General features: G+C 38.0%; 1 protein-coding gene across 1 annotated transcript; it reads left to right on the forward strand.

The window, feature by feature from the left end:
* Positions 1-25,583, forward strand: NUP107 (nucleoporin 107). Its single transcript, XM_050324809.1, has 28 exons — positions 1-64; positions 794-879; positions 1,289-1,378; positions 4,899-5,014; positions 6,806-6,941; positions 7,451-7,554; positions 9,223-9,350; positions 9,668-9,716; positions 10,947-11,018; positions 11,498-11,586; positions 12,401-12,479; positions 13,419-13,532; positions 14,301-14,391; positions 15,491-15,567; positions 16,070-16,129; positions 16,504-16,649; positions 16,756-16,804; positions 17,813-17,882; positions 18,322-18,440; positions 19,874-19,912; positions 20,351-20,501; positions 21,528-21,634; positions 22,561-22,663; positions 22,841-23,001; positions 23,194-23,319; positions 24,016-24,129; positions 24,411-24,578; positions 25,251-25,583. Exons 1-28 carry the CDS (start codon positions 57-59, stop codon positions 25,356-25,358), a joined length of 2,760 nt encoding a protein of 919 aa, XP_050180766.1. The 5' UTR covers positions 1-56; the 3' UTR covers positions 25,359-25,583.
* Positions 25,584-26,047: the final 464 nt, after the last annotated feature.

A 26,047-nucleotide genomic window follows, 5' to 3' on the forward strand; every position in this document is an offset into this window, starting at 1 on the left:
GCCGGCGCTGGCGGAGGCGGGAAGGCTGGAGCCCGGGCCGGGCGGGGGCCGCTGCCATGGACAGGTGAGGGCGAGGGGCGCGGGCGGTGCCCCGTCCCGGGGCACGGGCCCCGGCGGAGCGGGTGCGCACAGCGCGGGCTGCGGGACGCGGCGGGGCGGGAGCGGCTGCCGAGGGTACCGGCGGCTTTTGTGTCACCCGAGAGCTTGGAGCGCGGTTGCTGCTTCCTGAGTATGTCTGTGTATTAAACCAGGAGCTGTGAATTGCTCGGGGATCGCGGTGCCAGGCCTTTGCCAGGCCTGGTGAGGCATCACCGCGATGCTTTCTCAGCGCACCGGGAGCGGCTCCTCCGCGTCTGAGTAACTGGGAGCGGGTTCTTTCCCTTCTGCAAGACACGTGAACATTTCCCATCTGTAGTGATTGCGTGTATCCGAAGAAAAAATCAAACAGTGAAATCATGCTATTCTTTCAATTTAATTTTTTCGTTCAAAATTGAATTTTATACCTTGCATCTCTTACTAGCTCTTTTTTTTTTTTTTTTTTTTTAAGAAGAAGAAGAAAGGTTTGTTGTGGTGTAGAAGGAACAAAGTGTGGTTTTTCAGGCAAGGTCGTTTCCCTCACCTGATAAGCAGTGCTACATGTTTTGCAGAGGAAACTGGACATCAGTAGTAGAGTTGGGGATGACTTAACGCTTTAAGTTTCCCAGATGTGGGGTTACTTTGACACAACAAAAACATCTTGTATTTTCTGCTTGAATTCACTTGCTTGCTTTCTGTCTATGTTGCTGTTTTCTAGAAATGGTTTTGAAGACATATCATCCCCCCTGGAGGCAGAGATGGCCAGACCTGGAAGAAAGCAAGGTTCTCAGAAAAGAGTTTCTAGTATCCTTTTTCTCTAAGGAATGTTTGTCTTCTCTTTAACTGCTGCTTGCTGTGTTCACCAGATGTATCTCTTTTTACTACTGCTATGATTTTAAGCATAGTTTAATAGAGAATAAGCATAGAGAATAGTTTTTGAATATACAGTAAGTTACTCTTTATACCTATTTAAAAGGAAAAATGTATGAATGTAATGTGAAATTGTTACCTGATTTTTGAGGTAGCCCTCCAGTTTTAAGGTTCTGGTGAAACATTTTGTAACCTAACTCAGGCTTAGGAATGGGACTTTCTGTTTTACTCTGAAAGAGGTTGTAATTTCCATAACATTTTTCCTTTCCAAGTATTCACGATCATTTAGAATAGAGCCAAAAGCATGTTTAGGAAAGTGTTTCTTAACTTGTTTGTTAATCAGTTCTCACATCCCTGGATGACACTATTGGAAACATGACACCCAGAAGCCAGTTTCTTTCCCGAACTCCTAATTCATTGCTTCACCAGCCAGGTAAGACTGCTTGCTCGCTTACTGTTCAGTTAAAGCGCTTACTTGCTCGTACTTCATAATTAATAGCAATTCATAAGAGGAAGGACGTGGACGTGCTGTAATGGGTCCAGTGAAGGCCCGCAAAGTTGATTAGTGGATTGAAGTATCTAACTTATCAGGAGAGACTGAGAACAGCTGGGATTGTTTATGGGAAAGAGATTGGGGGATCTTGTCAATGTATATAAATACTTGATGAGAGGGAGTAAAAAGGGAGCCAGGCTTTTCTTGGTGGTGCCCAGTGACAAGACAGGAGGCAATAGGCACAACACCATATACAGGGAATTCTGTTTAAACATAAGAAAACCTTTTTTCTGTAATGATGGTTGAATGCTAGAACTGGTGACCCAGATGGTCTGTGGAGCCTCTGTCCCTGGAGATAACTAAAGCTGACTGGACAAGGTCCTGAGCAACCTTTTCGAGTTGGCACACCCTTGGGCAGGGGACTTGGAGCAGATGATCTCCAGAGGTTCCTTCCAAATTCAGAATAGTGGGTTAATCCTGGCTGGATGCCAGCTGCTCACCAAACTGCTCTATGATTCCCCATGTCAGGCAGGACAAGGCGGGGAGAAAATGTAATTAAAGGTTCAGGGGTAGAGATAAGGACAGGGAGAGATCATTCACCCATTACTGTCACAGGCAAAACAGGCTCAACTTGGGGAAACTATTACCAAACAAATCAGAGTAGAATAATGAGAAATAAACCTCAAACTTAAAAACACCTTCCCTCTTCTGAGGCCTAACTTTACTCACACATTTTATAGCGCCTCCCCTGCCAGTGGAGCAGGAGGTTGGGGAAAGGGGGTTGTAATCATTGCATCACAAATCATCTCTGCTGCTCCTTCGTCCTCTGGAGGACTCCTCACACTCTTCTGCTCTGTTGTGGGATCCGTCCCATGGGAGACGGTCCTCCATGAACTTCTCCAATGTGAGTCCTTCCCATGGGCTGTAGTTCTTTCCAAAGTGCTCCAGTGTGGGTCTCTTCCACTCCATTATGGGTCCCCCTGCAGGGTCACAAGTCCTGCCAGCAAACCTGGTCCTGCATGGGCTTCTTTCTCCCCTGGGCTACAGGTCCTAACAGGACCCTGTTCCAGCAGAAGTTTCCTACACGGTCACAGCCTCCTTCGAGCACCCACCTGCTTTGGTGAGGGGTCCTCCATGGGCTGCAGGTGAATCTCTGCTCCACCGCTGACCTCCACAGGCTGCAGGGGCACAGCTGTCTCACCATGGGCTGCACCACAGGCTGTAGGGGAATCTGTGCTCCAGCACCTGAAGCAGCTCCAGCCCCTCCTTCTGCACTCACCTGATTTCTGCAGTTGTTGCTCTCACATTTTCTCACTCCTCCCTCTGCTGCTGCTGTTCCTTCAGCAGTTTTTCCCCTCTTAAATCTGTTATCCCAGAGGTGCTACCACCACTGCTGAGGTGCTCAACCTTAGCCAGCGGCGGGTCCGTCTTGGGGCCGGCTGGCATTGGCTCTGCCAGACATGGGGGAAGCTTCTGGCAGCTTCTCACTGAGGTCTAGCTGTGCAGACCCAATACACTCAGCTACAAGGTGATTCTGTGATTTTGCAGTTAAAGGCATTTGTGAAAATGGACAAAAACACCTAGTAGCAGGCAGAATTTATGTTCATGCCTTATTTGCTTATGCTATTCCTGATTAACAATGAATTTTTGCCCTTTAGTTTTTAGAGTGCGTTTGAGCTTCATTTTCATTGTTTGGCACAAGAATTGTCCAGTATCATTTCAGTTTCTCTGCTGTAGTGAGCAGTTTGTTGTTTCCTTCTTTTTGCAACCTTCTTTTGATTTTGCAGTAGCTTCTGATTCTTCAAGATTGTCTTTTGTGTAGTGTGTCTTCAGATACTTTTCCATCCTTCTTTTTGTGACAGGTTAATTCTGTTGCTGACCTTTCTGCGTATTTATTTATTGGTGATTATTGGTTATTTATTTATTTATCAGTGAATTATTCCCTCTCCACTAGCAGAAGAAGAAATAGCACCTCACAGAAAGGCTGTGGAACCACACATGGTGGCTAGGGTTAGGTTGCCCTGAAACCTCCCAGTCTCATCCCAAGTTCTGCATCAGTGGACCCATATTAGGAACCTGTTTGGGGATTCTTCTGTAACTGGCACTTGGGCAAAGACATGAAGCTCCAGAGAGACTGATTCTTCGTGATTTCTTGGGGTTCTTTCCAAGTTCCATGTAGCCCCTGCTTGTTCTTGTTTACTGTAACATTTATTGGCTTCAATTTTGGCAGCCAGCAGCAAAGATAAATGCTGTTAGCATCAGCCTTCTTCCTGAGCAGAAGCTACTTATGTGTCAGTATTGTTGTTCTTAGTGTTGACTTGATGCTAAACATACTGTGAAAGGGTCTGTAATCTTCTTAGAGCCTCCCTCACTAGTTGTGGCTGAAATAAAGAAACATGACCCTTCCTTACATTTCCATGTTATCATCAGGGCTTACCTCCCCTTTCCTGTCACAATCTGGTCCTGTAATCTTTATTTTGTCATCATTCAGGCATTTATATTGGGAATTCCTCTTTTTTGTCATCATCTAGCCAGTGTATTTTCCATCAAGCTCCAAGAGGATGACTGTACTTTCTACTGTTCTATTTACCTTAGGCACTGGAGGAAAAAAGTGCCATAGACATTTGATCCTTTGCATCAAAACTGGATGGAATCTGATAGAGACGCAGGACATGCCCTTTGTTTTGGGGTTGTATATGCTGTTGTGGGCATTTTTTGATGCCTTGGATTCCAGGAGACCAAAAGGAAGTATTAGTGGTCTCAATGCTGACTGAAGCTGTCTTGTTACCAGGAACTGCTGTTGAAAGTTGTACAAGCACTCCTCTCCCCAAATTAGCTACCAAAATGTTGGGACTCTGTCATTCCCTCTACCACTGTTGATACAGCTCCTGTCTGTCACTGTCTTGATGCAATCAGTATTTTCAGATGGCTTCCCAAGCTGTTTGTGATTGATTAGGGGACCAAAGTAGCTATTGTCTTGATGGAAATTCTGTGATGTTTGGTTTGTAGGAAGGTCTGTTGTGGTGGATATCTCTGTTTGTCATAGGATGTGCTATTTATCATCTTGCAAAGCAGTGTTTACATGAGTCAGATATAGCTGGGAACACTAGGCACTGGATTGATGTGCAGAAGTATCTGGAGCAGATGTAATGCTTGGTAGAGCAGATTTGTGGTTGCCTTTTGCTTTAAGGATTTGGAGACAAATTTCCAAGGAATAGGGTCTGGAGATGCACTTCTTTGTGCTCATATGTTTACCAATGAACTCTAGTAACTGAAGGTGTGTCACATATTTGGTGCATATGTACACTCACATTCAGCCTGGCTTCAGGCTTCTTCTATCTGGATTGCTGCTGGATTTCATAAGTACTTCAGTCTCTGTTAAAACACTTCCTTTGGAGCTTCTGGATAGAGCATAGTGGCTTTAAATACTTCTTTTCAGAAAAGCCTCTCTCTCTTTCAGGTACTGCACTACTTCGGAGCTCCATGAAGCCATCAGATATGTCTGCTATCCTGGGAACGGGAGAGAAGTCTCCTCTGATTCTACCAAATTCTGGGCTTTTTGGCAATCTGTCAATGGTAAGATGGTTAGAGCATCTTTTTCTCTTTTATTCCTGTGAAACATAAGAAACTACAAGTTTGCAGTGTTTCTGTGTTGTTTGCACCAAGGACAGACTGTGGGTGGTATAAGGTTCCTAGTACTACGATTGCTGCTGGCTGCTGGTGTTATTTATTACTGTGTTGTTCTTTGAGAAGATACAGTGGGAAATAATAGAGGGGTTTAAAGGACTTTCCAAATACACCGTGTGTGTTAAACTAGTCCTTATAACATCAGCTTGTGACAACAAAAGTCCTGATATTGCTTGTTTACAAATTCTTTGTAGATAATTGTTCTATGTCAGCAAGTTAAAACTTGAGATTTTTTCTTATTTTAGCACTCTCCAGTATTAGGCTTCACTTAGGTGTTAAAGTTTGGACTTCAAAGAACAAGCTCTTCTGATGACTTTTTAGAGGATCTTCTGATGACTTTTTAGAGGATCTTCTGATGACTTTTTGGAAAAACATTGATTGGAAAAGTTATATCAGTAGGGACGTCTGAACTATTTTATCTGTTTATTTTTAAATTAACTCAAAAGAAATTTAGATGTCTTTCTGTATATGCATTTCAATTAATTCTCCCTTTTAGTTGTTTCTTTAAAAGTTATCACCTTCTAGGGCATAGTTGATCAACATGTATACAGCTCTTAGCACTGGTACTTTGACTCAGAGCCTCTTGTAGCTAATGTTTTGTGAGTGGAATACGTTTTAGGTTAACGTTTAGTGCTCTGATTTGAATCCAGTTTAGATTAGCAGGGGAAATTTGGGACTAGACAAAGGCTTTCAGAGGAGGGTGACAGGAGAAAGGACTTTTACTTGTGGAAATTTACTTGCTGGTAGATAAGAGCACTCATCAGCCCTTTTTTTATTTCCCACAGAGACCTGATATGATCTTGCTGGAACTGTGTTTGTTATTTTTATTCTGCAGAGGGAGGACTATGGCATTCTGTTCTGGTTGGCTAGAGGGGAGTAATGGCAGAGAGAGATCAGGCAGGAGGAATACTGTGGGTAAAAACAAGAGTCCAGAAAAAGAATCAGCCAGTGCACATCTCTGGGTCTTTGTATAGTATTAATTGCTGCTGAGAAAGCAATTGCTGTCATGGAAACACCTTTAGGAAGCTGAGCTGTCAGTGCAGTATATGTACACTCAGTCTTCTGTTTTGGCTGTTTTGATGCTCTGATGTCAGATATGTTATCAAATACCTCACCTGAAATACTCCCCAATAAGTATAGGTATGTCTTTATTTCCTCCTTCAATATTCTGATACTTGCTATTATTTTAAACATATTGCTGCGTTTGATCAAATGGTTTTGAGCAATTCACCAAGAAGGTGGAAAGACAGGTTAATGGTTGATTCAAATTTTAGCTATTTTGCTTAACTTTTCACAGCTGCTTTAGAAACTAGTCAATGTTGTGATCTTTTTACTTTGAAAGACTAGCTAAGCACTTAGAATATGAAAGTTGAGAGTGATTTATTTATTTTAGGATGAAAAGTGATACCTGATGTTCTAAAGTAGGTGGTTTTACTAGATTAACTTCCATTTTAGCTATTTTCAGGAAAAAAAGGGCTTTTTCTTTTTCCAGATTAAAATTTATCTTTTCAGAACTGTTTGTTAAAGGCATAGTTGCACCTTATCCAAATGCAGTTATTTCACTATTAGTTTCTTAGGATTCTCTGTTTATATAATGTTCATATAGAAGGAAAAAACGGGGAGCTAGGCTTGTAATATCTGAGATTGCAATTTATTTTCTTTATTTTCTTGTGGTTTTAGTTGGATGAAAGTAGCTGGACAATGGCACTCTCGCCTCAGCAGACAGGAATGTTTGTAAATCCAGACTTGTCCAATATGACGGAAGATGTCACTATGAGTGCTGTACTGTTGCGTGAGGATGATCCTGGGGAAGCTGGTGAGGCAATCTGGAGTTTTCATAATAATCCTATTTGTGGGATATAAATTTATATGGGTTTCTCTATTATTTTGCTGCTATTTCTTAGTCAAAAACAGTTGAAAAAGTTCAGGAAATTAAGCTGTTCCAGTGCATTTGAGTTTTGCAAGTTTGTGTCTTCTGTGGAACCTGATGGAAAAAACGGGATGCTCTGGTGATGTGAGACACAACTGTATTAGTAGATTGTGGAGACAGTCAAATGAGTTTGCTGTTAAAACTTTTGCAGATGACATATCTACAGCTAAAGTTTTATAATTATTTTACTTAGTTCATAGCATCTTTCTTACTGTCTTAGCTGATAAGTTCTTCTGACTTTAAAGGATGTAAATAGTTGATATCATCATTGTTCTCGTTTAAATTTGTGAAAGATGAGATGCCTTGTCATCAGAGGGACTTTTTTGTAGTCTGTTGGGGGTTTTTATGAAGTTGCATCTGACTAATATGGCTGTTTCTTATTAAATCTCTCCTAGCTACTATGAGCATGTACTCAGATTTTCTGCATTCCTTCCTGAAGCATACATCAACTACCATTTTTGATCTTGTGGATGAATATGAAAATATTTGTAACAATCAGGTAAGTCGTTTACTTGCTCTTCCCAAAGCAGTATTGCTGAGAAGTCACAGTGCTTATCATACTTTAAATCTTCCAGCTGGTTGCAGTCTTACCAGTCCCACTAGCATTGAGTATCACTCAGTGATGAACATCACTCTTCATACACTGCTTTGGCACAGAAATACCCATGGTGTAGCTTGCTGAATACTAAAAAATGTCGTCTGGCTGCCACTCCACTGGAAGTGTCAAGTGGCAACACACAGTAGCAGATATATAGATGTTTTTCTTAATGTTAATAAGCTGGATTAAAATGTACCTATTTTTCTCAGGTATAAATAAATAAAATCATTGTATTATGATGCTTAAGTTTTCTGCTATGTTACTAACAAGCTGGCCATAGAGAACTCACTGTTGGCTCTAAGGTGTCTCTGATTTTAGACACAGTTCTTTATTTGACTGGTTGTTGATTGTCAGTTCAGAATCAGCAGGGATAGACAAATTGAAAGGAAGAAATTATGATGCTTCTGTAAGTGTTGATCACAAGAGAAGTGTACAGATTAAGTCTTTTTAAGAGACTTCATACCTATGTCTGTGTTAGGAAAATGTGTTCTAATGGAGGGTTGCTAGCTGTCTTTTGTGCAAAGTTATTATTGGGGCTGAGATAGAGAATGCTGAGATCTTTAATGAGGCATGTACCACAGTTGTGTGCTCAGGTAGGAGGCAGACAAGAGGAGGAAAATAAATGTGAACTTGATTATTTTGTGAGATAGTGGAATTCCTGTTGGAGAATATGGATAACATCTACAAGGTCAGGAAATAATAGAGTGGGTGTTTTGAGCCATGTGGAACTGAGGGGAGTTGACTGTACGTTGCCAAGGATGTACAGGAGTACAGTGAAAGGTGCTGCTCTAAGGTAGCTTGGATGTTGCTGGTGGGGTTTGGCATGGGAGTGGAGGGACAGCCCTGAGCTCTCGTGTTGCTTGTCAGCTGTACCCTCAGATTAGCCCAGTGGTTCCTAGCAGCCATAAGCTCTTCATATTTTCTGGGGGGTAATAAAATCTTGTGTGCTTCTCTCTTGCATCATAATGGTACATGTATTTCTTTTCTCCAAATCTGTTGTTCATCTCCCACTTGAAAACCAATGAGTATATTGATGCCCAATGAATTGGGTACACTTAAAATGTAAGAGTTTGGGACTCTTCTTGGAAGTAGTAGGAGCTCTGGAACTAGCCAGCAATGGAAAAGACTTCATTGTGTAGTTTTCTTCATAGTAAATAAAGGAAAAAAATAGTAGAGTTCCTTTTTTGGTGATATTGTGAATGATGTGGTAACCAGCAGATGGGGTTCCCTCATTTAACAGAGCTAGAAAGGAAGAAGTATCTTTTAGGCATGGATAAATGCATAATTGCTCATAATCACTCATACAAATACTGGTAGGGCTAATTTCATGTTTGATATTGATGTATATGGAAAAAAAGCTGGGGGTTTTGGTGGCTGCAACCACTCTCTTGGTTTATACCCTCTAGTCTGTGTTAATGGGGTTTTTTATTACTAATGAAGGGAATTTACGATGTGGAGTATTGTCTACCTATTTTGTAGAGATAATAGTGAAACTCGGTCATTGAAAGCATTTAGGAAAAAGATACACTGATGGGCAATATTAACTATGTATAAATTTATCTACCTCAGGTGAATATACTGGGGAAAATAGTTTATCGGGCAACTCCTGGACAGCAAAAGTTTTCCAAAACTGCCAGTGTCTTGTGGCTTCTCAAGCAGGAAATGGTAACTTGGAGACTGTTGTCCTCACTTTATAGGTAATTCCTTTGAAAAGCATGTTATGTTTTTGTACAGAGATGACTTTCTTGGATATATTTTTTAGGAGTTTATACATAGGGAGTGAAGCAATTAAGTACCTATTAGTAAGCTGTTCATGGAACTAGGTTCTGGTATATATGTCTGTTGATTATCTATTTACAGAAATGAAAGTTTTAAAGAGAACTATTCTTATTACCTTTGCAACTTTTAGAATTTTTTAAAAACATTTTTGTAAATGTTTTTTAGATATTTTTACTCTTGCATTCTGTTAAATTTTCTCAGCTTTATTTTAATCTTTTTGCACTTTTATTTCTAGAGACAGAATACAGTCTGCACTGGAAGATGAAACTGCATTTGATATCACAGTGAGTGTGGATTTTTTTTTTTTAAAGTGACATAAGAAACTAAGCAAAATGCAGGCTAAATGCTTTTATTGTATTTTTAAATCTCAAAATTCAAAGCTGAAAAATGAGAGTGATTTTTATCAAGACAAATATGAAATTATTTCATATATTGTGAAGAGTAGATCTAAATATTCAGTTCTATGGAGAGAATGCTAGTGTAAAAAATATTCTAAACTATTGTTTGATTTATTTCCTTAAATATTCCACATACACTTGGAAAATCATAAAATACGAGTTGGAAGGGATGAGGATCACTGAATCCAGCTCCTGGCTCTGCACAAGACAAACCTAAATTCACTAGAAATAACTATTAATTTATTTTAAAAGCTGCATCAGTAGCTGTAACATTCCCATCGGTCAGAGATAATGTTGCTTTGCCTAAAAGAAAAACATGTGGTCTCAGACTGTCTAGCCTTTGCAATTCTGATTGCAGTTTATTTCCAGAGAAATCCAATTTTTTTAGTGTTCTTGTTTCAGCTGTAGTCGTCTTGTCTATGTCAATACAGCGCTTCCAGTCTTTGCTGCCAAAATTGCTTAGGAAGACAAAACAATAAGTAAAAAGACTCTGCCTTTGTAAAATTTGTGATCGCAGTTGCTTTCTTCTTAAAAATAAAAGAGCTTACTCTGGAATTCCCACTGCAAAATTGTCACTGTTAAACAATGTTGTGCCAAAAAACCCCAGTCTCCTCCTATCTGTGTATTTTAGGAAAACACATCTCTTGTTCTCTTCTTACTGCAAGTCTGATGGAAGCTAAATTAATGCAGGAGATCAGATAGAAGGATCAGGTCTCTGGAGTTGGTTTTATTTTGGGGGTTTTTTCACACATGTTTATATTAAACGTGCACGTGGTCTTGGAAAATCTCATCGTTTTAATGTATAGTAACAAATGGGATTTAGGATGATATGAGTGCAGCCAGTGGAATCCATGGATATACTGTTTAGAATCTTTCTGTGGTCATAAATTTGTGATTTATATGCTGAATCTCATTTTTACAGTTTTTAGTGTAACTGGATCTAAAAGATCCAAATAAATCAACATATAGTGACATCCATTTTTTAAAAAGTGGGAGGGTAGAAATAGCACACTGAACTTGTAGAAAGTTTATGAATTACTGTGTGTTCAGTTTGATATTCCTTTTTTGTGGTCGTTTTCTTTTCCATGAAGTAATAATCAGCTTTTTCTTAAACAGGTTTTAACTGCTAGTGAAAAAACAAACGTAGACAACTTGTTTCAGAAAGATTCACTTGTTCGACAAAGTCAGGTAGGACGAAAGTTTTTAATATGAGAACAAAAATAGATTAAATGTTTATAACACTAATGTTCTATGCACTTTTTGAAGTTGTTTCTCATGCTCTTTTTTATATTCACTCAAGTGTATTATTCCTTGTATGCATAGAAATAATGCTCCGTAGTTTCTAATGATCAGGATGGTTTTTCAGTGTGGCTTGGGGATGATGAAAGGCTGAGAGCTGTTCCCATTTGCAGCATCTGTTACTGTTGATTGTGATTAATAAACTGTTAAATAGCACTGTAGTAAAGTGCTGCATCCAATGAGAAACAGAGATTAAGTGCCAACAACCTTCATACTGGATACTTAAAATGCAAGTGAAATAGTCTTCTGGATCTGTATGCCTTTTGGTTGCCGAGTAGATAACAAATAGATACAGAAATGAGAGGAAGGCAGTAAAAGTATTATTTGTTACATATTTGCTTTAAAAATGCAATTTAATTTTATTCCAGCTGGTGGTTGATTGGCTAGAGAGCATTGCTAAGGATGAAATTGGGGACTTCTCCGATAATATTGAGTTTTATGCAAAAACAGTATATTGGTGAGTTCAGACTCTCTTTAATTACATACATGCTCCCATCAAGTGTAAGATTTACAATCGCAGAATCACTCTTGGAAAGAAGTGGATTTTTTTAAGTTGTTCATTGCATTCACTTCTTTTCTTCAAAGTCATAAATGTAAAAGCTGAGATTTCTTACCTGTCTGCTGAAGTATATCTTCTCAGAAGTAAGTTACTGCATTTTGGGAGGCAAGGATGGAAGGAAAAACCATCAAACCAACTTAACCTAATCTTAACATAGATGACGATTTCTTTCATGGGTTTCTCAGGTGGCCACTTCTTTATCTGGCTTTAATTTTTGCCTGTTTAAGTATTTGCTATCATTTTGTGTCATTGACCCTTCACTAGAAGCTATTATTGTCGTCTTTATTATCTCTGATGGGTATGGCAGAAAAGACCAAAGATGACCTTTATAAACCCACTTTTAATGGCCAGTGAATATAGGCTTTTGGAATCATGTTTATCCTAAGCTGAATTTGTGTCCTTGGCTGACTTTATAGTGAATGCTAATGGGAAATTTTGCTTATGCAGAAATCAATTAATAGTTAAATACATGAATGATTGAAATAATGGATGCTTTTGAAAATCAAAGATATGTGTATTGATTCCAGTATTGCACCTCTTGTGAAATGTTGCATTTTCACAACAGTAGCACAGTCCATAACAAATCAACCAAACCAAGTGTCTGTTCTGTAAACAAATTCCATGTAAGAAAAAATATCTTTCAATATTTGTGTCTTATTAAAAGATGCTTGCTAAAAAATCATTTTTCTGTAAAACATTCCACTGCTTTCAGGGATAACACACTGCATACCCTGAAGCAGCGACAGTCAAGTACATACATTGGAAGTTCTCGAGCTCTGGTAACAGAGTTGGTAAGTATTAGATAAAAATAAGGCTTGATTTCAAAATACATTAGAGAGAGCTATTTTCCCAGCTTTCCATCAATTCTTAGATAATGGTAGTATCTAAAAATCAGTACAGAAATTTGGAGGCCGAGCACCTCAAAAGCTCTTTTGGGGGATCACTGTGGACTTCTGTTTTCTTTCAGCAGTCACTTCCATATCCCCACCCCCCATCACGAGTACTTGTGGCCTATTTGGTGAAGTAAATGGCTTTATCATGACTTTTTATGTCTGAAAAATACTCCTGTTCCTAAGCAGAAAAGCTTAGAAAAATGTTTGGGAGCCATTGGAGCCATTAAAGATAAGGGAATGCTGTCTTTACGCAGTAACTACTACAATGAAACCAAGTCCTGAGGCAATCCTTTGAGAGTTACTATAGTAAAAGCTAATAGGAGAGAAGGCAAGGAAAGAATGTACTCTCCAGCAGAACAAGGTGATGAACTGCCCCAGTGACAGCAAAGCAGTTGTAGAAGATTGATTCATTTGGGGAGTGATCTGAGGTATTGACTGGCTTAAGAAAATCTGTTTGGATTAAATAGAAGCGAGTACAGCTGTTGTGAAAAGCCTTCTCACATAGAAGGTAGAAGAGGAGAAACAGTGGTAGGTGGATAGACAGAAAGGGAAAGGATGTTTGAAGGTGAGAAGAGACCTGGAAGACGAGAAGTTTGGGGCAAATAACAAGGTAGTGGAATAAATAAATTGCATTGGATTCTTCTGATAGGAAGAGTGACAGAAGAGGAATAAAAGAAATGAGAGAGGAAAAACTGAGAAGTATCATGCTCAATATAACGTGTTGTACAGATTGTTGTGCCAACATGAAAAAGTGACTCCAAATTTTGAAACAGCAGGAATTTAATGGAAAAGACATACAGGCATTGAGTGGTTGAGTGGTGACATTTTTTCTTGCAGGATCCAGATGCTCCTATACGACAGAAACTGCCACTTGATGATTTGGACCGAGAAGATGATGCAAGGTTGTTGAAGTATCTCTTCACTCTCATCAGAGCAGGAATGACAGATGAGGTAGCGTAACTTTTAATTAACTAAGATTTAAAATATCTTACTGTTAAAGCCAATGAAAAGCTCTGTACTAAAATGTCTGTTTAAGTTTGGCTTGTAATGATTTTCAATTTGTTGTCAATATTGACTGCTAAATTAGCATTTTAATGAAATCTTGCTTTTAATTAAGTAATTTTGGGCATAGAGTAGATGTTACTGAAAAAATAATGGCAGTTGAGTAAGGGGAAGGAAAGGTGACTCGAGATTCTTGTTGCAAAGAGCTCAGTCTTAGGAATATGGTTACTTGTTCATATTCTGTTCCAGTATGGTGCACATCTATTCATTTTCTGATATTATGGGAATGTGAGCATATTGCTGCAGGGCATTATGAATGTGAATATAAATTCACAGCTTCAGTGGGGGTTCTAAGTCAACTGGAAAAGTAGATGACTGCGTGAAGAGATGGATTATACATATAAGCAACAGGACAGCACTTTAAACTTATCAGAAGGATGCATAGCAGCTGTTTAAGCTAACAGAGATGAAGCTGTAGCACATTTCTCTCATTGCTATAAATACTGACTGAAAAACTAAAAAGTTTGGTGAAAAAAAAGTGATGAGATTTACTTTGAAATCTTTCCATTGTTTTGAGTTTAAGATCCTCTGGGCTTATTTCTCACATAGTAGAATCTACACAAATTAACTATTTTAATAATGTTCACATTTTTAAAGAAGAAGCTGGAGGTTTTCCTACCTCAGAGTGTGTTGCTGAGAAAATCCATTATTTTTCAGGCACAGCGCTTATGCAAACGGTGTGGTCAGGCCTGGAGAGCTGCAACTTTGGAAGGCTGGAAATTGTATCATGATCCAAACATTAATGGAGGTATCTGTTCCAAAGTGCATTTGAGATACAAAATAGAGCAGAGGGCTTTCTCTTCATATCTGTCTGTGGCAAAGAGAAATAGCTGTTTCTTAAGAGCCTTTTTTGTATCTAAAATATTTCCCCATGTCTGTTAACATGTAAACACTAATATGAAATCATTTTAGTTGAAGATAGGAGTTCACTGAATTCATCTAAACATGCTGAAGTCGCTTTTTTTTTTAAAATCAGGCATAGTCACTAGGCAGTAGATGTCTCAGAGTTCCGGACAGATCTTCTCCACCTCCATATAATACTTCAGTCTGTATTTTCTTAACATCCGACTTGGGCTATCTAGTACACATTTTGTTGCTTACAAACTCACATTAGACTCTATACCTTCAGAAAGGTGTAGTAGGGCTAGAGTTCAGCAAATGCAAGTGCAGGAAATAGAGATGCCTTTAAAATACCTGAAAATTATTAAACTGCCTTTTTCCTTAGCACAGTGCCTTGCTTCTCTCTGTGCTCAGGACATTGCAGGATTTAGCAAGGAATTTAGAAACAAGTCTAAGTGTTGGTAATAGGTGGGTGTGGAAGGCATAATGCTTTCCTACTTTTCAAATCCCGATAGCCTGTCACTTTTATCTGCATGCTACACCAGTGATCTAGACTTGTTTTGAATCTACCTACCTAACTTGATGCTATATGGGTTTGAATGCCCTCATGCAGGTGCATACAAATAGCAGCACTGAAGCAGTGACATTTTTTAAAAGTTTTGATTCCTTAAGCTACAAAAAATTCCTTTTTTTCCCTTAACTTTGTTTTTTTTCCAAATGTTAACATTGTAGATACATTAGAGCCAAAACAATAATTTTCTTCAAAGCTAGATAGCAACCAAGCTTTAAAAATACTGTAACTTACAGATACAAATTTACCGAACTTCTTAGAACAGCCACCTTGCGGCCCAGTCAAAAGCATCAAAATGCTTTGGGAAGAGTTTCAAAGGGTTGAAATGGAGTTAATAACAGAAAATAGGCTTTACCTGGTACTGGGTTCTCTTTTTGTAATTGCTTTTTTTTCTTTTTTTCCTCACATCTCCTCCCTTATTATTCTTTGCATGTAGGAAAAGAGCTGGAGCCTGTTCAAGGCAATCCATACAGGTGCATTTGGAAAATTTGTTGTTGGCGTATGGCTGAAGAGGTAAGATAATGCTGGTTTGCTTGATACTAACACATACATTTGAACTTTTTTGAGCTCTGAAATATGATTTTAAGTAAACCTACCCCCTCTGTGTTCCTGCTTATAGGATTTGCAATTAATGCTTCTAAGAGGACTTCTGAAATAACATATTTATGTACTGTAGTGAGAAGTCTCCATATTCATCACCAGTTTTTCAGGAAATGTGTTCCTTTTTTTTTCTTGTTGAAAGTAAAACCACTGACACTTTGACTTTCATCTTGACTTAATTGAATGGGAAAGGAAAAACATTGCTTTCTTTCCAGGTCAATATAAATTTTTCAGTTACAAGGGAATGCTGGTGAAGGGAAAGTCTTTTGCTATTTTTGTTTTGGCTCCTTGTGTGTCCTGTGGTTTTCCATCTGTTAAATGGAACGATTTCCAATAGATTAATCTAATGTAAAGTGACTAGAAAACTTAAATGCTTTGTAATTAAAAGTTTGGGTATTTTTACTGTTTATTTTAGGAGCAGTTTAATAGGTATGAAAGAGCAATCTATGCAGCCCTGAGTGGAAACCTCAAACAGGTAGGTCAAGCCTCCTAGATAAGTTGTTTGGTAGTTGTGCGTTTTCTTTCTCATATGTGAAGGCGATATCATCAGATTTCATCAGAAATATTGCAATTACTGGTTACTTTAAAAGATGTAGTAAACAGGACAATGGCAAACACTGCTGCTCCTTGTAGGACTGTGTCTTAAGTAAATATGTGACAGTCTTGTCTTAGTATTATTCCTGCTGACTTTTTCAGTCATCCTGCTTTGATGAAGGAAAGGTTGCTATTCATGATGGTTACTAGTCTGCTTTAGTGCCCAAAAATCTGATCCTAAATTATAGTTGCTATGTTTGGGAGATAGTTCTCCCTCTCTTGATAATTTTTGCTCTTTGTTTTTTTAATCTGTAGCTTCTTCCAGTTTGTGATACCTGGGAAGATACTGTTTGGGCATATTTCAGGGTCATGGTGGACACTCTAGTTGAGCAGGAAATACGAACCTCCGTAGTAACTGCAGAGGAGATGGAAGAACTCCCTAGAGACTACTTAGAAACAAAGTAAGTATCAAGTAGAATTATGCTCCTACACTCAACAAAGCATCCTGTATGATCTGTTTGGAATATTCAAGGTAATGTTTTTTGTCTTTTCTCTCCTACTTTGAAGCTGGACTTCAGAAAAGGTTTTTGAAGAACTTCAGGCAACAGACAAAAAGGTATTTAATGATTGCAGTGTTTCTCCTCACTGTTTACCATTTTTAACTACTCACTGGGTTCTGTTTTCACTGCACTATTTAATGAAATGCTCAAACAAGCACAATGACTGATTCATTTTATATTTTCTACCTCTATAATGTGTTATTTCTCAATTCAAGTAGATTTTTCTATATATTGCCACCTTTTAATGATGAAAATTATACAGGTTTTGTCTTGCCCTGTATCTGCTAAACCAGCTGCATGTGCTAAAGAAACAGCTGACTGTCAAGTGTTTTCAGACATACAAAGCAATCAAGAGTAAATCAACTATTCAACACTGACAGAATGTTCAAAGATTGATTACATTGCGTTTTCTTTATAGGAGATTTGTGTGCATATTTCAGAACAGACCTTTCAAAATTTAAAAGCATGTTTGCTTTTGCAATGATTAAATTCCTACTATACTTACTTTTATTTGACAGCATGGACACATGGCATTTGTCAAAGATATTCAGTCAGCTACAGATACAGCCAGCTGCATTTGCCATTGCAACAGAGTGCAGTCCTCACCATATAGCAAAGTTACAGATGCATTTGGGTTGCATTTCTTGCATTAATTCCTGTACAGCAGGGGAAAAAAATCTCTTCTTCCTCAAGTAGCTTTCACAGGCCTTTCCTTAGGGATTTATTCACATTGTTACTTCTTCTGTGACTTTGTAGAATCTGTTATCTGTAACATCATTGTTTATTCTCCTCTTCAGAGCAAAAAGCCCTTAGTCTTGGATCTCTTCCACGAAAGTATTAACTGTACAGATCTATATTCTGGTTCTCTCAGTTTGTCGATATTCTTGTAATTTGACATGGAGACTGCAAGTGCCTTTTCTCTTGCTCTTTATGAAGAATACCCTTTGAAATAGGATAGCTTTTTCTCCCCTGAGGAACCTTTGCTTTATTTATAAGTTTGTATTCTTCATACATTAGGCTATAAGAGTTTATTCAAAGTTTGAAATTTCTGTTTCTGTCTCCAGAGGGTTATAGAGGAGAATCAAGAACACTATCATGTGATTCAGAAATTCATTATACTTGGAGATGTGGATGGTGAGCTTTTCTCTAAGTGATTTTTAATTGTCAACTGACTACATTATTTTGAGTGACCTTTACAGAAACTTTAATGTGAATGGATTAGAAGCATGGAGTAGGCAAACTCCACCTTAAAGCTGAGCTCCAAAACAGTAGGGACTTCCTGTAGTTTGACTTTCTGCAGTTTGACATATAAGGTAGTTTTCAAAGAAGTCATGATATCATGTAAATGTGTTAGGATATAAGCAAAGCTTTTCCTGAGAAATGATAAATACACACAGTAGGTATTTAAGCCAAACAGATACATCTTTCCAAAATTATTGCTGTTCTGTTTTGTTGGTTTTTTGAGGCTAAATTCCATTTATTGAATAAATGCGTAATTTTGAAATATTTCTTATGTGTTTGTGGTTTTTTTCCCATGATATGGCTAATGCAAACTTTTCCTTGGTGGCTATAGGTTTGATGGAAGAATTCAGCAGGTGGCTTTCCAAAGACAGAAGTGTGCTCCCAGGACACCTCCTTCGTTTCATGACGCATCTTATTCTGTTTTTCCGCACTCTGGGTATGCAGACTAAGGTAAGTTCTCTTGTATTTGATTTGTTGTCATAGCAGTAGGCATTCTTTGAAGTAGAAGTGCTGGTGTGCAAATACATAAACAGCACAGAGGGATGGTAAATTACTTCCAGGCTGGTAAGGAGCTGCATGCTTAAATAGTGTATTTGTTGATCTTGGAGCCCAAATACAACAGCCAAAATGAGAAAAGAGCATCCTCCTCTCCTCCTGTTCAGCTTAAAAATTGTTTTTTGAGGATGATGGATTTTATTCATAAACCCTTTATTGAGAAGGTCCTGACTCAGACTTCAATGTTAGGCTTATTCATAGCTGCCAAGATGTTTTGAATAGAACCTGTTCTTATAGGCAGTTGTTGGAACTGTAGGTACTGCTGCTGTAAGCTCACATATGTATTTTGCTTGAGGTAGTTTCAGAAAGCTGAAACTTTCATATTATCTCAAAATATGACCTAAGTATAGCTTATTAGCTACCTAGCCTATTTATGCTAAATATACAGATGGGTCACATATCTGTAATTACTCTCTTCTGAGGAAATCAGAAGTAATTACAAGCTCTCCTTTTCTACTATTTTAAAATTTAGAAACCCTTATGTAACAAATAAGTTTATGAATATAACAGCTTTTGACAAATGGCAAATGTGTGTTTTCATTAGATGATTTAAACACAGCTCTGAATTATTATGTTTATTCATGCCCCCAATCGTTGCTTTATTCCCATGTTGAAATTTCTTTTGAAGTCCGTTAACATTTAGCTAAATAAGAGGAATGTGTGTGTGTATATGTACTGGTTTTTTAGCCAGACTTAAAATTTGATAGAGTAGGTCTTTAGGCTGAAATGTGGTAGAACTAGCCATTAGCATATGTTTAACAGAGGGGACAAAAAAGGGGCAATTTCCTACATGACTTCCATTGTGAGATTGTGAGTAACTGTTGAGTCTTGGCTAAAGCCGTTTCAGGTGCTCAGACCATATTTTGGTTGTTTAGTATAGGCTATTACAGATGAGCAAGATGATATTTATTTTTATACCCTGTTTCATTATAATTTTCTATAATAAAACAGTGCCTGTAGTACAGTGCAATAGTAATCTGTATGCCTGACATTTTGTTTATTAATTTAAAAAATATAATAAAATGGAAATAAATAGAAAACATTTTAAAAATAACATTCCAGTTAGCCTAAAGACTGTATCATCCAGTTGCTGAAAAAGAAAATCCTTAAAACACTAAATCTTTGAATTAGAAGACCTGTTTTGTTTTTATCACACTCCAAGAGAAACAGTTCTTCCAGTTGAACCTGTTCGTGTAGATTACTGAAGCAGGAATAAGCAAATAACCTTGTGTCTGTTTTAATAGTGATAGCCTGTAAAGTATCTTTTACTTTATTTTATTTTCCACATTATCTAATTTAAAATTGAATTTATATTTGTTTGCAATAAGGAGGAAGTTTCTGTTGAAGTCCTAAAGACCTACATTCAGGTAAGCTTTCAGAAATACAGTTTGCTTTCTCTAATGTCATTTAGACATAAAGGAGGAAGAAAAGGAAACTTAAGGTTACAGGATGAAAAGAGCTATGATGCAGCTAATGCTCTCTTCTCAAGAGATACATGGAAGCTTGCCTAATATGCAGAGTTTCTGTCAGCAGTTCTTAAATAAGAGACAGTTTTATTGATCCTTGTTTAGAAGCTGAGTGGAATCTTCCTACATCAGGATAAAATAATCAGAAGTTTGTTATACACTTACGTTTTTACCTAATACATGGTTTTTACTTAAGTGTAAACGCACTTATGCATTTACACAGAGGAATATAATATGTCTATATATTATATATATATTTATATAATAATGGATATCATCTATATATTTGCTTCATATATATTTGTTTCTTGTTCTGTGTATTTACTTTTTGTTCTGCAGCGGATGGTATCCGAGAAGCACACAGATTTAGTAGCATTTTATGTGAGCCACCTGCCCCCCGAGCTCGCTGTTGCTCAGTATGCTTTATTCCTTGAAGATGTTACTGAAAGCGATCAACGCCACCACTGCCTTGAACTGGCAAAAGATGCAGGTGAGAGATCCTGAAATTCCAATTATCATTTTATATCCTGGGTTCTTTTGTGTTTCAGTAGTTTTTGCTCCAAGACCTAGCTACGAATGTGATACTTTTTTCTTTCTATGTCTCTCTGTTTTTCAATTAAATAAAATTAATTTGCTGATCTCTTCTTCAAGTAGGTATACACATGTGTTTTAACTAAGCTGGAATTGAAGTTCTTTTCTGAATTAAACTAAATATCACTGGCTGCTGGATTATGTCCAAACACAGCAAGAACTAAATGCCAGCTGCCTGTCTCAAATACAAGTTCTGAAGCTTGACAGGATCATATTATTTCAGAGAACTAATTATAAAAATATATACCTGTCTGTGGATTTAGGAAGGTTATGAGTATTTTAATTCTTCTATCCTATTTATAGTGCTTTTTCTTAGTCATGGTGGGTTGCTTGCATTAATGGTGAGCTTCCTTCCAGGTTTATACATCAAATGAAAAGGGACTACAGCAAAGCAGCATACTGTCCATTGTTTGACAATGCCTCTGTGCCACTCAGAATTCACAAAGAAATAGATTTACTGGAGATTTCAGTGTCTTAACTTCTCTTCAATCATTTTACAGTCATTTTCCTTTAAACTGGGCTAAGGCTTACAAAAATAAAACATCCTGCTTAAGCATCTGTAAAAGAACTATTCTGAGCTTTTTCTGGTACATTCCTGTCAAATCATGGTCTCGCTGTCAGAACTGTAGGAATCAATGATCTTAGCAAATATATCTATATGCTGGTCCTCAGCACAGACTGAAAAACTTCTCAGATGTCTTATTATTTTTCTCATATTTTATATTCTCTCATATCAAATATCATTCTTGTAAAATATCTGCAATAAACTACACAGCTCAAAAGCTTTTTTACTGAAAATGTGTGTGTGAACAGACTGATAAGAATTACCAGTAGTAAGGAATAAGATCAACTGTTGGAATCTGAAATTCATTTTTTGTCAAGTTTGAGTTCATGGTAGTTCTTACATAGTTCTTTCTTAATCCAGGTCTCGATGTTGCAACCATAACAAAAACTGTTGTTGAAAACATCCGCAAGAAGGACGCTGGGGAATTCAGTCACCATGACCAAATGCTAGATACAGGCACAACAGAGGTGAGTCCGCTTCTCAGAGCAGATATTCCAGTTTGCAATCAACTATGGAGTCTTTGATCACGTGTGATCCATATTTTTCTTTCAACAATGGTGGAAATTGCCTTGGAAAAGCCTATTGGGAAAACGTACTTTCCATGTGACCAAGTGAGGATATTGCACAAATCCGTAACTTCCGTTTCTGCTTGTCCTTGATCCTCGTGTGTGTGTTGCTCAGCAGCCGAGTCTGTAAGCAGACATCAAGTGAAGATAAAGCCCATGAAATGACTACAGCAAACTACGTTGTAGTTGAGAGTAGGATGTTCTTGTAGCTTCTATGAACTACAAGGATTAATATTTTGTATCTCAGATGGACCTTTTAACATGCCCAAGTGACATTTCTAGGTACAGCAGATGCTGCCTTTACTGACAGTTTCACCACTATTTAGCATCAGCTGGATCAAACTCAGTACTTCAGAGACAGTGAGGTACTTGTAATAGCCTGTATTCAAAGTGCTGCTTAGAACGCAACCGATTGTTTGCAAATTTTTGGCAATTTTTTTGCTGTTCAGTACAAAGTTTAAGCTCTCTAAGACAAAAAGATAGTTTATCTAACACAAGAGGTGCAGGCTAATGGCATCTCTGAAGATTACAGCAAGGGCTCCATAAACCATATCTGTACAGTGTATTCATATTAGAGTTTGAGGAAAATGCATTGTAATCCATAAAAAATTTTGAGAGATGATGCTCAGTATCTTGGGAACACTTAGAAATTTTTTTTATTATTATTCCATATTGCAGATACTGTTTTTTAAGTTTTTCAATAAAGCGATCCTTGTTACTATGTTGTAATGCTTTCCAGACCCGGGTATTTTATTGACCAGATTTAATGTGTGTAACATCAGCTGTATGTTTGAAATGGTAGTGAACCTCTGTGTTGGTTTTTACAGGCGGATCAGGTGAAAATAGATGTGATTGACTGGCTCGTATTTGATCCTGCACAGAGAGCAGAAGCACTTAAGCAAAGCAATGCAATCATGAGGAAGTTCTTGGGTACTAAGCTTCACAAATTTTCTAGACTTTTTAAATGTTGGTTTTGTTCTCTTTGGCTCTTGGCACTACATTTGATATAACTGTAAATCTAGTCCATTAAAAGCATGGCTTTGCCAGCTTATGAAAATAAGGTATGGAAATTGCAAAGCTGTTGATACCCAGTTCACATTCTCATAGCATCCAAGAAACACGAAGCTGCAAAAGATGTGTTTGTGAAGATTCCGCAAGATTCTATAGCAGAAATATATAACCAGTGGGAAGAACAGGGAATGGACACTCCACTTCCAGCTGAAGATGACAATGCTATACGGGAACATCTATGTATTCGTGCGTATTTGGTGAGTTTCAAATATACAGTATTCCAGGTTATTACTTAGATATAATGGTGGGTTTACCTTGGTGGTTAAAATCTAGCTTTGTCCATTTAATTTCACTTCAGATTTTTTGATGCATTACAGCTGTGCATGTAATGACATTCAGGTTATTATATGAGTGAAAAATGTCCAAACACTCTTTCCAATACAATCCAGGAAGCCCATGAAACCTTTAACGAATGGTTTAAACACATGAACTCAGCTCCACAGAAGCCGTCTTTGTTACCACAAGCAAGTTTCACTGAAAAAGTGGCACATGAACATAAAGAAAAGAAGTATGAGGTAAGTAAAAGTCAAGTTATTTAGTGTAAACTTTTATGGTTTTGCTTAGGAGGCAGTCTTAGTTCAATGAAACAGAGTAGAAGACTGCTATGTCATATTGCTTAAGAACTCTATTATAAATTATTCTATTTTTAGGTTGAAGGGAGTAGTATAAGACAATAAAATAATAATGGCACTGCACAATAAATTCTGTTTTTTTAATATGCCTTAGCTCTACATAAGATATGGTAATGTAGTAGTAAATGTTCATTATAATCTGTTGATTGTCAGTGATACTAATAAATCTGAGCACTTGCTTTTGCTATTAACTCTTTATTCTTGTATTTATCACCTTTTGTTTTCTAAAAGATACTTCAGTTTTGTTTTGCCAAAAGTTCTTTTTACGTCTGACCAGTATGAATCCACTGTGCTCAGTTAATACAAATGTTTGTTTTATAAGCATGGCAGAATAAGTTGTTTAAAATTATGTGCCTTGAGAGGCTTTGCTTCTGAAGAGCTTGTCTGACTCTCTGGGCAGGGAATTAAGCAAGGATGGAAATAGCTGCTAGCAGCAGGTTTTAAGTTTTCGCCACTGGCTGAAGATTCTAATTTGAATTGGAGCTACACTGACTGTTGCATGCTGGTGAAGAGTCTGTTTTAAAATAGCCTTGGAAATCATCCTGTTCTGCAGCAGTTTATTTTTTGTTTCTTTGCCAGATGGATTATGGCATTTGGAAAGGCCTCTTGGATGCTCTTACAGCTGATGTTAAGGAGAAAATGTACAATGTGTTGCTGTTTGTTGATGGAGGATGGATGGTTGATGTTAGAGAGGTAAAATAAATTTTTATATCACAACATAAACCACAAAGCATAGATTGTACCCAGTTGTACCCTTGTCACCTTTAGTTTGATGTGTTCCTGTTTAATTTGCTCTGGCCTTGCTGTGATCAGGTACAGCTTACTTCCCCTTCAGTTACCATGAAAATCATATCTGACAGTCTAGTCTAGGCTGGTTAGTCGAGTTTTCTGACACTACTAATGATGTGGTTATGCTGACTTGCCTTTTAAAAGTAGATTCTCATAATACTAATACGCTGCATTACTCTGGTAAGGATGCCGAGGACGACCCCGAACGAACACACCAGATGATTCTGCTGCGTAAGCTGTGCCTGCCGATGATGTGCTTCTTACTGCACACGGTGCTGCACAGCACGGGGCAGTACCAGGAGTGCCTGCGCCTGGCGGACATGGTCGCTTCCGAGCGGCACAAGCTGTACACGGTGAGTTAGTGAGGGCTGCAGGCAGCTCAGCTTTCATTTAAGGGCTCCGTGGGTTGGCTGTGTAAGAAGCTTCTATAAAGAGAGGAAGATGCCATATGTTCCTTAAGTTTCTTTATCGCTTCCTGTCAACGGCAAGTAGTAAAGGGTTTCCTTGTATTCTGACTTAAGGAATCAAAGAGTTAACTCTGAAACACCGAGGATAATGGCCAGTGTTTTGACCAACAGTTCTTCTGAATACTTGCAGTTACTAATTTTCGGATGGGAGTTTAAAGGTTGGACTCCATGATCTTAAAGGTCTTTACCAACCTAAACAATTCTGTGATTCTAAGTTGAGCTGCAGAATTGTAATTGATTTTGCAATTATATTTCATTTCAGAAATGTATAAGCAGGTTTGCACTTGTTTACCCCTAACCTTCTTTCCCTCCTAAAGCCTGAAAAAAAACTCAAAATGAGACAGAGCTATCTTGAGCCTACCTTCAGATTTTGGATGCTGCTACTAGCTTCCTGTGCCTTACTAAAGGTCATTCTGAAATGCCTGATGCTCACACTATCTTGAATAGAAAGAAATAAAATGAGAAAAATAGTAGCTTAATTAATGACCATTGTTTTAATATCAGTTCTATTCATGGCAAATAAATATAACTTTATTATGGTTTATTATTTCTTCTTAGGTATTTTCAAAAGAAGAACTCAGAAAGCTTCTGCAGAAGCTGAGGGAATCTTCTCTGATACTTCTGGACCAGGATCTTGATCCTTTGGGATATGAAATTCAGTCATAGGTTTTTGTGTAGATACCTACAAAAACTTCTGAGCATGGACATTATGGTTACATAAAAAAAACCAAACCAACAAAACCATTACTTGTACAAACTGTTCTGATTTGGGGGGGAGGGGGAACCTGCAGCTCTCAGATTTCAGTGTAAACTTGAAAAATGCTGACCAACTTCAGAGATGTTATTTGTTAAACAACCTTTTTCATCATTTTTTTCCTAATAAAAGTGCTTTAAAAAGAGACAATGTTTGTTCTAATCTAAAATGTCATTATAGAAATATGGTGATTGTATGAACCTCCTTAATATCTTTGCTATCTGCCAAAAAGAGCTGCCCATGGACTGAAGACATTACTTGGGAGGAGAAGAATGTGCATGGGTACAGTGGGGAGAAAAGTGAGACTGCAGGAAGGTGTATGTGGAAAGTAGGGGAAAAGAAAGCAAACACCTGGGGCTGGAGGAAGGGAAGACCAAAAATGCAGAAGTGAGGGGCTACATCCAACCCTTCAGAAGAGAAGGCAGCCTTGCTTCAGGGCTTGTGCTGTTCTACCGTATATTGTGGAATTGCTAAAATGCTGCTGAACCAAAGCAAGGATGATCATATGCTGAAACTCCCAAGATTTTGTAGTTTATTTAGAAAGCTTGTTCTGATCCTGTTTACCCGTGGAAACGCACATTTCGCTGCCTTCCCCTTAATG

The sequence above is a fragment of the Myiozetetes cayanensis genome, unplaced genomic scaffold (assembly GCF_022539395.1).
Source record: "Myiozetetes cayanensis isolate MyiCay16 unplaced genomic scaffold, myiCay2020 scf3, whole genome shotgun sequence".
NCBI classification, from domain to species: Eukaryota; Metazoa; Chordata; class Aves; order Passeriformes; family Tyrannidae; genus Myiozetetes; species Myiozetetes cayanensis.

What these genes read in the sequence shown, in the direction of transcription:
- NUP107 (XM_050324809.1), top strand. An exon ending in AAACTGCATTTGATATCACA is followed by an intron (nt 9,717 to 10,946) that starts GTGAGTGTGGAT and finishes TTTCTTAAACAG; the next exon opens with GTTTTAACTGCTAGTGAAAA. An exon ending in TATACTTGGAGATGTGGATG is followed by an intron (nt 17,883 to 18,321) that starts GTGAGCTTTTCT and finishes TGGTGGCTATAG; the next exon opens with GTTTGATGGAAGAATTCAGC.